The 12,589-nt window shown below is 43.6% G+C and overlaps 1 protein-coding gene across 3 annotated transcripts in view; it reads left to right on the top strand.

Annotated features, from left to right (window-relative positions):
• The window catches only part of dmgdh (dimethylglycine dehydrogenase), a 151,661-nt gene that overhangs the window by 43,221 nt on the left and 95,851 nt on the right, over window positions 1-12,589 (top strand). For all 3 annotated transcript variants that reach the window (XM_042058544.1, XM_042058542.1, XM_042058543.1), the window contains exons 6-8: window positions 2,958-3,206; window positions 3,595-3,793; window positions 4,007-4,176. In XM_042058544.1, the coding sequence (XP_041914478.1) occupies window positions 2,958-3,206; window positions 3,595-3,793; window positions 4,007-4,176 (618 nt within the window). The remainder of the gene's footprint in view (window positions 1-2,957; window positions 3,207-3,594; window positions 3,794-4,006; window positions 4,177-12,589) is intronic.

The raw sequence follows: 12,589 nt of genomic DNA, 5'->3' as shown, positions 1-12,589 counted from the left end.
ATCAATGCACCAAATCAGGGCGATTTTAGCGAAACAACGTTCCTGTGACAGGCTATCAAATATTGAACAATGGGATAACGTTTCATCATCACCTTTATTGATGCCTGAAATGTTGACATTGCTGAAATACAGAGATGTAGCCTACTGAGAGGCAGCTGCAGACAACGATGTTCAATGGGTTCAACTTGTCCCTTGCCTACCAGCTGGATGTAAACAAAGCTATAGAACCTAGAATACGTCACATGAAAAACGTTAATACGTATGTCCTGGATGGATGGTTGGGCTGATCTGGTGATCTTCTCAGCTGACCTCACCACCCTCTGTAGGGATTTCCGGTCAGCAACAGAACAGCTACCATACCAGACTGAGAGACTGCTGGTGAGGATGCTCTCAATGGCACCCTTGTAGAAGGTGGTGAGTGCTGATGGGGAGAGGTTGGCTCTTCTCATCCTGTGTAGGAAGTGGAGGCGTTGCTGTTCTTTCTTGACAAGGGAGGTGGTGTTGGTTGGCCATGACAGGTCATCAGTGATGTGCACCCCCAGGAACTTGGTGCTTTTCACTGATTCCACAGCGCTGCCATTGATGGTGAGGGGTGTGTGTGGCTTGTGATTTCTCCTGAAGTCCACAGTTATTTCCTTTGTTTTATTGACATTGAGATGTAGATTGTTGGTGTCACACCAGTTGATGAGTTGGTGTACCTCATTTCTTTAGGCTGAGTCATCATCGTTGCTGATGAGGCCTACTGTTGTTGTGTCATCTGCAAAATTGATGATGTGGTTTGAGTTGTGTCTGGCACAACAGTCATGAGTGCAGAGGACTCAACACACATCCTTGAGGGACCCCAGTGTTCATGATGGGTGGTCTTTGAGGAGTTTTTGCCAACTCTTAATGTCTGTGGTCTGTTGGTGAGAAAGTCTAGTAGCCAGTTGCAAAGTGGGGTGCTGATGCCTACAGCACTGAGTTTTTTCACCAGGTGTTGTGGGATGACTGTGTTGAAGGCAAAGCTGAAATCGATGAACAGCATCCGCGCGTAGCTGTTTTTGTTCTCCAGATGAGCCAGACTGAGGGATGCATGGCATCATCAGTGGAACGCTTGGGACGGTATGCAAACTGGAAACGGTCAAATCTGGCAGGTAGGCTGGATGTTATATGGGGCTTGACCAGCCTTTCAAAGCACTTCTTTGAGTCGTTCAGTGTTGTGGCTGGTGATTTCTTTGGTAGCGGTATGATAGTAGTGGCTTTAAAGCATTCTGGTATGATTCCTTGGCTCAGAGAGATGTTGAAGATGTCTGTGAGAACATTGTGAGTGAGTTAGCACAGTATCTAAGCACACGCCCAGGTATATTGTCAGTACCAGCAGTCTTCCTGGGGTTCACCTTTTGAAGGGTCCTCCGCACGTTAGCAGGGTCAAGTTGAAGTGTTGCATTGTCCAGACAGTGTAGAGATTTTGTTGGAGTGGTGTTGTTGTTTTCCTCAAAACGGCTGAAAAATGAGTTGAGTGAGTTTAGGAAGCCTGTGCTGTCCTCACACGGTAGGGGTGTAGGCCTGTAGTCCGTTACTTACTGGATGCCTTGCCATAGGCGTCTGTGGTCTTTTGTGTCAGTGAAGTGTGACTGGATTTTTTTGTCCATAGGCATGCTTTGCTGCTCTCAGGCCCCGGTTCAAGTTGGCCCTGGCAGTTCTGAGGGCCTCTTTGTCTCCAGACTTGAAAGCCAAATTCCGAGCTTTTAGGAGCTCACATACCTCCCTGGTGAACCATGGTTTATTGTTTGCCCTTGTGGTGATGTGTTTTATGACTGTCACATCTTCCATGCATTTGGATATGTATCCCGTCTCAGACTCAGTGTATTCTGTTATATTGACATGCTGGTTGGAAGTGGCAGCCTCCCTAAAAACAGTCCAGTCTGTACAGTCAAAACAGTCTTGCAGCGCTGGGGTAGCCCCCTCTGGCCAGGTTCTGATCTGCTTCACAGATGGTTTGTTCCTCGTTGACAGTGGCCTGTTAGATGGCATTAGCATAACAGAAAGATGGTCCGAGTTTCCCAGGTGGGGAACAGCTCTGTATGCCTGTTTGATGTTTGAGTAGACCTGATCCAGAATGTTTTCTCCCCTGGAAAGTCCACATATTTGTGAAAGTGTGGGAGTACTGTCTGAATAATTGAATAATTAATACAATTAATAAAAAATAATTTCAGACTGTAACCTGAGATGGGCAGTATTTCAATTGACAGTATTTGAAATATGCATTTTCAGTTTTTTATAAAAAAAGAAAGTAATTAACTGTGTATAACTGTTTTGTCGTTGACTATGACACCACGGTGAAGTTAGTTTCACTTTGCCTATGAGTTCAAATAATAGACGAGGTCAGATGTGTATAGGCAAAACTCTGCTAGGTTAGTAAAGCATGGTTTAGTGAAATACCTGTCCTGTATACATACTGTACCTGTTCCATACGGCCTTCAAATTTGCTACTGACTATCAGAATACCGATGCGCTGTTTGAAGTTGCGCTGCTTGCTGTTAAAGGGAATGGGAGATGCCATTTTCATTGTTACGCCCAAAACACACCCATGACTGATTAAGAAACATAAGAACCGCCTTTTTGCGCCAAGCACCCGATGTTTGATAACAAAACCACCCCAAATGTGGACTGGACAAACCCCTAAATGTATTTAAGCTATTCGCCAGTGACCATGCGTTTAGATCGCACAGTCATTCAAATGATTATGAATTAGCATGCAACAATGATTTATAGTATTAGAGGGGACTATTTTCTTGGGAGGATGACTGTTTTTTTTAGTAGGGTGCTACCCCATTTGACAAACCAACCATGTCTGGCTACTTGCTAAATGCTAAGTTTCTATATGCTAAATCAGAGGTTTTGCTAAGGTAACAGGCAAGTGAAGTTTAGTAAGTTAATTATTTTTTTATTCTCTTTATTTTTTGGTTGATGTTTAGGCTTCTGGGCTCGTGAGTTGGGTGAGATGATTGGTTTTGAGCACCCTACCATACCTGTCCATCACCAGTATGTTGTCACAGCAACAGTGCCTGAGGTTAAGGCTTTGAAGACAGAGTTACCAGTTATCCGTGACTTGGAAGGGTCATACTACCTGCGACAAGAAAGGGATGGGCTACTTTTTGGCCCTTATGAGCAAGAGGAAAAGATGAAGTTGCAAGACTCCTGGGTGAGGGATGGAGTACCACCAGGTAAGTCTATTTTGTATAGTTGGTTAACTGTCTTTGAACTCAGGGCTTGCAAATTCCATAATTTCCACTATTTGATTGAAAATTGATTATGTTATTATTATTAATATTATTAATATTATTATTGCTTCACAATATATTTTGTATTTTTTACAAATAAGAACCAGATGTGTTTTTAATGTGATTTTCAGTGCCGCTAGTGCTTTCTCAGGGGGTGCACCTCACAGGCTCCTAAATATTTGTCATAAATGGTATCCAAACCCATGTGGCTCATCTGCTTAAAAAACAATGCTAATAACTGTACCATCAATGTTGTGGTCATAATGGGGCAGGTAAAACTGTTGACACAGATTCGTACCAATAATACCAACTGTACGATTGGTGACTACAGGTTTTGGCAAGGAGCTGTTTGAGTCAGACCTGGACAGAATCATGGAGCATGTCGAGATGGCCATGGAGATGGTCCCAGTGCTTAAGAATGCTGACATCATAAATATTGTGTCTGGCCCTATCACGTACACACCAGACCTATCGCCCATGGTTGGTCCACACCAGGGGGCTCGCAACTACTGGACAGCTATTGGATTTGGGTTAGTCTAAATTTAAATTGAAATACAGTGGATGTAAGAATTAATTTAATCCTTCTGAAGTTAGAGAAATACAATGTCAATTAACAAAATAAATGAACTGCATACAGTTATTTAATCAATAGATACTTTTCTTACTGGAACTAATATAAGTAATATAAAATATAAAAAAAGCTCATTTGAAATCAATTAATTAATTATTTTATGTTTCGTCAGGTATGGAGTCATTCATGCAGGAGGAATTGGGAAGTTCCTAAGTGATTGGATCGTGGCTGGAGAACCTCCATATGACCTTATTGAGTGTGATCCTAACCGCTATGGAAAATGGAGTACTGTGTCATATTTGTGTGATAAAGCCCGGGAATCATATGGCTTCAACAACGTAGGTAAGTTCTGGGCAATGCTACTGGCATTATATCATGGACATAATATCATGGGTAATAGCGCACAGAAATTTGAGATTTGAGAAAGAGGCCCCGAGTTTGGCAGTGATGTGTCCATGTCAAAAGGCTTTTCCACCGCTCAGGGGCTCGTTTCTAGAAAGCGTCATTTGCTAACTTGCGTCGCAACCTTGGAAGTTTGCTCCAACAGTGGCAATGTGTAATAGACCTCTCCGGAATAAGTCCCGCCTCCGAAACATCCGGATCCACCCAACTTCCAGTTGTCGAATGTCTATGGGAAATAACATGGCGTTTCGAAAAATCGTACCTGTCAAACTCTGTAGGTGGCAAAGTAGAAAAAGCTGGTGGGCCGATTGGCCTACATACTTCTGCCATCTGGTTTCCACTGGATTTTTTGATTGTCGGTGCCGTTAAAGTAGTAAACGATTATTAATGCTAACCGGGAGCTAGTTCCGATGTACGTGGGCGGAGGAGAGCGTTAGATCTCGCTCACAACCAGTCACAACCAAACATGATGGTCATTTTCACGTTTGATTCACGCGTGATTTCAGTGGTCTAACAGTAAATCGTTTGCAAGGTTCAGCCTCTTTTCAACACGACTTAACTTTGGTTTGACTGTGCTGAGAGTTTGTTGGCTGTTATTGAGATATTTGAAAAAGAAAGAAATCGCCGACAAAGACACTAAAGACATGACGAGACAAGATTTTTTTTTTCACGAAAAACAGATAACAGATAGACTAGGAATCAGAGGCAGAGTCGTATTGAGTTGATAGCTTTATTTTGCATGACCTTGATCAGAACAGTAACATTTTCAGAATGTATTAACAACCCATCAAACATGACGATTAGTGCCACCTCCGTAGACAGGCTCTGGTGCCACGAACTCCATTTCGGTGAAGACAAACTATGAAACATTGCCGTTGCTATGCAACCTTGACTCGGGCAGTCGCGGCGTCCGAAGCGTGCGTTAGCTTAGTGCTTCTTACTGATATATTTCTACTTTAACGGCACTGACAATCAAAATATCCAGTGGAAACTAGATGGCAGAAATGTAGGCCAATCGGCCCAGCATTTTTTTCTACTTCGCCACCTACAGATGTTTGACAGGTATGATATTTCGAAACGCCATGTTATTTCCCATATACATTCAACGCCCGGAAGTTGGGTGGATCCGGATGTTTAGGAGGACTTATTCCGGAGAGGTCAATACACGGCCTATGTCGACATTTTTCTACGGAGCCCCGGATATGTCATGGGGAAAAAAAATAATAAGTTGTGGCCACGAAATAGCAATTCGTTCCCACAAAGTACTAATTTGTGGCCACGAAATATTAATTTGTTCCCATGAAATAGGTAATTTGTGGCCACGAAATAGGTAGGCCTATAGGCTGTGCACTGGACAGCTGGATGAGCAAATCAAGCGCAACTCCTCAAACAGGAACAGTCGCTGTCACACAATGGACAGGGATAGTATGGTAGAGTGCTATTTTGGGCTGGGAATGAAATACAAAGACATTTTGAAAAGCCTGGCATTGGAGGGATTCATTATTAGCAAGAGGCATCTCCACAGACTATTAAGAGCCAGGTCGCTGCACCGGCGTAGGTACGACTTGAACGTGTCTCTCTCGTTTGCGCTTTTTTATAAGGCGGCCGTGAACATTTCCATTAAAACATGCATCAGATAGCTGGAGGTGAATCTTCACCCCCCCCCCCCCCCCCCCCCCCCCCTCCTCACTCTCACTTTTTCCCCATCCTCATCTCATCTCATTTGACAACATACCATGAATGGTACTTCAAGTATGTGTTATTTTAGATAGATTGCTGCTGGGCTATATGTCTTGGTTCATGTCGGTTAACAACTTATTGCCGTCATGGTGATGCGCGTATTTCGCGGTTATGGAAATAGCATGCACTATGCCATTAATATAGCTAATAATGCATGTTTCGAATTATATAATGTTTCTATAGTACAAAATGTTATTTCACTCTGTTTTTATGTGGTTAAAGCCACCACACATCCAAATAAGTGCCCTTCATGACCCACAGGCCGTCAGTCTCCATAGGTTAACATGGCAAAACTCGACCCCCTACCTGATAGCCCCAAATATATTTGCATCTTTCTAAAACTGCTTTTCCATGTCTCACCTGCATAAAATATAGTATAAACACAGATATGTGTGCATTGACTTAGAATAAATGGGGTTTACTGCCTGGTCGGGACAAATGAAATAGGTGTTTCAATCGTCCCCCCATAGACATTTAGCATTATAGGCTGTTTTGCATCCATTACAAACAAACATGCAATGTGAACGTCTGGGATTGGGGAGAGCACTAAATGCTCTACTGAATAAGCAAGTCAAACCTTTAAATGAAAAACACTCAACAATCAAAAAAAATAAACCGCTAATGAAGTAAACTTGTGACCATCAGAAATCGTTTATCGCCTGTAACTCTGTGATAACAGGACGTAACAGGATGGCATTTGGCTGAGCAACAGAGGTTAATATGCTCTATGTTTTGTCCAAATGATGTCTGTCTATCATTGTTGCACTCGGAGAAAACCGGAATGTTTCATTCGTCCCCCGTTTCAATCGTCCCGGTTGTACCCTACTGCAAACCAGAGAATTGAGAGCTGGTGGGGAGTGATGAGAAAAGACACGACAGGCTTCTACTGGCGCTCGATTTGCTCACCCAGCTGTCCAGTGCACGTTAGACTATACATATTTTGTGGCCACAAATTACTATTTCGTGGGAACGAATTAATATTTCGTGGCCACAAATTACCTATTTCGTGGGAACGAATTACTATTTCGTGGGAACGAATATTTCGTGGCCACAAATTAGTACTTTGTGGGAACGAATTGCTATTTTGTGGCCACAACTTATTATTTTGTGGGAACGAATTGCTATTTCGTGGCCACAACTTATTTTTTTTTTTCCCATGACATATCCGGGGCTCCGTATTTTTCTAATTTAAACTGAGTGATTAATGCTGGCATTGTCATTGCCATCAACAAAAACCTAAATCTTTTGCAAGCATATAAAACAGTTAACTTAAGCCGACCAATATGAGTCATTATTTGTGTTAAATATCTATGTTGGAAAAAATATATAGCCTGGACGAATTTCTGGGTATCGCAAATGTTACCAACTATCTCGTAGCTTAACGGCAGCGCGTCGGTGCACTGCACGCTCGGCCGGGGTTCACATCCTATCTCTTCTTTTCACCTCGGAGTGAGAGTAGGCCTACGGGACACAACAATAGGTTTTGACCATATATATTTATGTATAGTTACTCTACATTGAGAGACCAATAGGTACAAGACACCAGTCAAAAACAATTGAATCTACTTGTCACACTAGTTCACCTGCAGGTAGCGAGAAGCAAGAGGACAATCTCACATCATAAGAAAATCGAACCCACAACGCTAGGATAACAACTGCTTTAGCCACTACACCATTTCTCACTGTGGTGATTTTAAGAGTCTGTGAAGATTATAATACTATCTTATCAAAAAGCAAGGCAATACTTGATTCAACATAAATAGCAAGAATGAGTCAGTCTCTTAATCAAAATAAAGCTACAAGATCAATCATTGAGTCACGAGATAAACATCCACTTCGCAATTTTTGGTTAGGCAGTTGTGATTTTTGGTTAGGCGCTCAGGACAACAACTGGAACTAACAAGGAACGACACAAGTGCGACTGCCCTGGGGCAGTAGTTCAAACGACCAAATTTTGCGTCCTTGTTTGTGATTGAGAGTTCAAACTTCCTTTTCTAGAAACACCAAATCCAAGAACCATGGAGCGAACTACCACGCAAGTTAGCAAACGATGCTTTCTAGAAACGAGCCCCAGAGCAGTGGTGAGAGATAGGTCATTGTTTTTTGAAAGTCATAATGATTAATCATTGCGTTTGGCTGGTTGCACTTATTCCACCTTGTCAGGACATCACGTCCACTGTCATCCTAACAAAAAAACGTGCTTGGGTGCGTTTTGTGCAGGTAGCCTAAGGCTAGCTTTACACGACAATGATCTGAACACAATCCGCAAAAGTGCCGTTGCATTCCCACTTTTTATTTTGCGTTTAGACGAGCGTCTTTGGGTGAAAATCTGCATGCACACGGTGACGCAAAAGTGTGTGAAATTTGATGTAGTAGGCCTATGCATGCCAGGTGGCACTGTGAAGCACTGCCATACGTATAAGTATAGTATACTCTTTTGATCCCGTGAGGGAAATTTGGTCTCTGCATTTATCCCAATCCGTGAATTAGTGAAACACACACAGCACACAGTGTACACACAGTGAGGTGAAGCACACACTAATCCCGGCGCAGTGAGCTGCCTGCATCAACAGCGGCGTTCGGGGAGCAGTGAGGGGTTAGGTGCCTTGCTCAAGGCCACTTCAGCCATGCCTACTGGTCGGGGTTTGAAAGGGCAACCCTCCGGTTACAGGTCCGAAGTGCTAACCAGTAGGCTACGGCTGCCCCAACACCAAGAGCGCGCGCATGTGTTGAAACTCCCTTCTACTTCTCTCCGTAGTAGCGCGAAATAGCCCACAGTCGAAAAACTAAGCTAAGGCAACTTGAATGTCCGACTGATGGAAATAATCCAACATGTTTGTTGTTGTTTGGCTGTACTGCACATGGATATGACGTCAACGCGTATGCGAGGATAGCCAGCGTGAGCAGCTCAGAGCACACTTTTGCGTTTTCAACCCTTTAGACGGGAACGCGACGGTGGAGCGTCTTTAAGATTTCCACTCTGGAGGGTGGGTTAATTTTTTTGCGTTTTTAAGCCCCCAAAACACTGTCGCCGTCTAAACAAAAGGCACATCTGATAAAATATTTTGTCGGTTTTCACCGCTTAAATGGTCACAAAACGTTTACACAGACTTTTTCGCCAGCCAGCTTGGCATCAGCAACTCACTCTGCAACTGGATAATGGACTTCCTTACTAACAGACCCCAGACTGTTAAATTAGGAAGTCTCTCCTCCTCCACTATCACCCACCACAGGGGTGGGCCTGATCAGAGAGGAGAATAAAACAGCATTTAGAGATGAGGTTCAGCACCTAGCTTTGTGGTGTAAAAACAACCTGGCACTCAATACCCAGAAGACCATTATCAAGGAGATCATTGTGGACTTCAGGAGAACCAACAGCAAGGCACACCCCCCCCCTCCATATCAGCAGTGCTGAGGTGGAACGTGTGTCTAACTTTAAGTTCTTTGGGGTCCACATCACAGAAAATCTTTATTGGTCTCTCAACTCCTCCAGTTTGTTCACTTTCTACGGACCCTTAAGAAAGTACACCTATGTCCTAGAATTCTCTCAGACTTCTACCGCTGTACCATTGAGAGCATACTCACAAAGTATGGCAACTGCAACGCTGCTGATCGCAAGGCACTACAAAGAGTAGTGAAATCTGCCCAAAGGACTATTGGCTCCCAACCCCCATCCATTCTCAACACATATCATAAACGCTGTACAAAGCCATTGTCAAGGATGCCACACACCCAAACTATGGTCTTTTCACTCTTCTTCCATCTGGCAGGCGATAGCCTGCGCTCCCACACCAGCAGGCTCAGGTAAAGCTTCTTTCCAGAGGCTGTAACACTGCTGAACAAAACTACACCTCCTGTCTAGCATTTGCATTTTAGCTGTTTACTTGTTTACCTGTTTACTTTTTAGTTCTGCACTGTTACCTGTATACATTGACTGTACTGCACTGTTTACCTGTTTACATTTACTCCTGCACTGTTTCATCAATGCCCTTGCACTGCTAACACCCAAAAACTGCCCAATATATTTATTTATTTATTTATTATATTATATATTACCCTCTATACTCACTGTCATGTCATGTATCTTTCTTTCCTCCGATTGGAATTAATGAAATTACTGCGGAAAGGGGAAAAAGTGTGAGTTTTCACAACATTTGTTTATGTTGTAAGAATATGAAATGAATAAATATCATAACGAGGATTTTGCGAATTAGCTGAAAGATGAACGATAATGTGCCATACTGTAGCCTATAGTAGGCTCAAGTTTGCGAGATGGAAAGAGGAAAATAGCGTTTTTAAAGTATATTTTTTGGGCCGAATGGGAGAGAGAGTTGGGGTGGGATCCAGAAAGGACCACGGGGCGGGAATCGAACCCGGGTCGCCGGCGTATGGTGCAGGTGCCCCAGCCAGTTGCACCACAGCTGGGGCCAAAAATAGCGTTTAAATGTCCATTTAAATTATAGCCTAATCTAATGCACTGTTGTGCTTTTTACATCCGAAATGAGAAGGAATGTGAGAAGACTGCTATTAACTTTAAAGAATATAGGCCTATCTACAATTGAAACTACCGGTAGGCTATCTGCAGCCTACGCAAATGTAATAGCCATATGTCCTGGTCTATGGATGTCTGCTTAGTTGTTGAATGAAGTGGCCTCTTAAAAATGGGACCCACTGTACCGTGTCTGGGAAGGAAACAGACAACGGTCAGCTCATGTCGACCACATGCTGTGGAGAAGAGGAGAACTCAAGGAACTGGAGCCGTGCACACTTTTTGAGGACAAAGACTTTACACCAGTTGCCTGACCCAGTATCGACCAGTGGCGAGAAACTGCCTGATCAGTAATCAGTGAAATGAGTTGTGTTGAAAAAAAAATATTTAAAGTAACTGTTCCTGTGTTAAGAAGACCTAGTAAGTTTATGTCAGACACCAAACAGGACGAGGACCACAAAAGCGTCACGTTCAAAAGTTTATTTAAGGGTTGGGGGTTTCAGGGGTTCCGGGGGGGGTACAGGAGTTCCAAGAGTCTGCGTGTGTGTGTTCCCCCAGTAGCCGAACAGCGATGGCAGGAGCTGGATGATCCGGGAAGTCCTGGGGGAAACACACACACAACAGCAATTGAAACGAAGCAGCAGTACAGTCAAGGACTAGGCGATATTCGTAGAAGAGGGACGGAAGGCAGGTCAAGATTACCGGGGCTGGAGAACACAGAAGTAGTCGAGCGGGTCCGGGATCACAGGCAAAGAGTCAGAGGCGTTTTCAAAAACAGGCAGGTAACTGGTGCTGGTTGCAGACGATCTGACAAGTGTGGACTGAAAAGCAAGGCTTTATATAGAGGGCATGATGAGTGGTGAATGCAGTGCAGCTGGTAGGTAACGAGGGTGAGGCAGAGCAGAGCAGGAACAGGTGGAGGTCATCAGACTTCAATCAGCACGTGTTACCAGGCAGAGAGAGAGCTCATGACAGTTTAGGGTTCATTTTTAGTAAGACGGGTCTTAAACCTAAAGGGGAGGAATGTAATAGACTGGGTTTCTCATGCTGTGAAGTAACAGTAAATGTGATTGGTTCCCTAAGTCACATGACTCAGTATAAGGAGTAAGCTAGGAAGTAAGTTCTGGAGCAGGAGATGTGAGTGTGTGCTGATGTATTCTTGTAGCCTTCAGTAAACGTTGGTCAGTTGTTCAAACCACCGTGTAAAGTGCATTAATGCTAACCCACAAGATATTACAGACTGGACATCCTACTAAATTTAAATAAGCTTTTGACTAGTGACCATGCATTTTAGACCACGATAATAAGGCCCTAAATTTAGTAATAAAGTAGCTTGTACAGTAGGTACAGAGTGCACCCCGATGGTTTCTAAATTTGTGCCATTCAAAAATTTAGCAGAATCAGCACCTTAATTAATGTCATTACACTAGTTAACATTCCGTAATTTGCAAACAGATATAATAGCATAATAGAAAAGCATGTTTGGTGAAATCTCTGGCCAGGGTCCTGAAGTGGTTTGCGGGATCGTGCAGGAGTCAACTGCGCAGGCAGGAGTCATGCTGGATTCCGCCATACACCCCTTTATTCTTGAACTATGGAAGACGGGAGGCGTAAGGGGAGGTGGTGGGTTGCAAGCGGAGTGACGCCAATGCTGCAACTTCGGTAGGTAGAGGCCTGTCTGATTCAAGGAGGCATGGCAAATTCCATCATGCTCCCTCCCGAAAAACAGTAGGGCCTATTGCTAGCAGAGCTGAAACCTCTATCAGGTGCAGATCTGGCTCACAGTCATACCGTACAGACAGATCTAAAGGCTTTCATGTGGACTCGGGCCGAAGGAAATTGTTATGTGGATTGGCATCCAGAGGGCATGTTGTTGGATGACCACTGAAGAAGTCAAGCAACTTCAAGAGGAGAGAAAGAGTCCAACAATGCTACCATGTCTACTCAAGGCAATGTGTTTTTTAAAGGCTCATCGAATTGGACACTAATCTTTCAGTGAAAATGTTGCAGTCATCTGCATATAGTGACGTAGATGTTAGTAGTGGTGGAGGATTGAGAAGAGACTTGTTGGTTGTCACCGGGGTGCAGAGCTGTAATGTCTAGATTCTACCAAGATGACAAAAT

This window comes from Alosa sapidissima, chromosome 13, assembly GCF_018492685.1.
Source record: "Alosa sapidissima isolate fAloSap1 chromosome 13, fAloSap1.pri, whole genome shotgun sequence".
Classification (NCBI taxonomy): domain Eukaryota; kingdom Metazoa; phylum Chordata; class Actinopteri; order Clupeiformes; family Clupeidae; genus Alosa; species Alosa sapidissima.
This window is presented reverse-complemented; position numbering and strand designations above follow the sequence as displayed.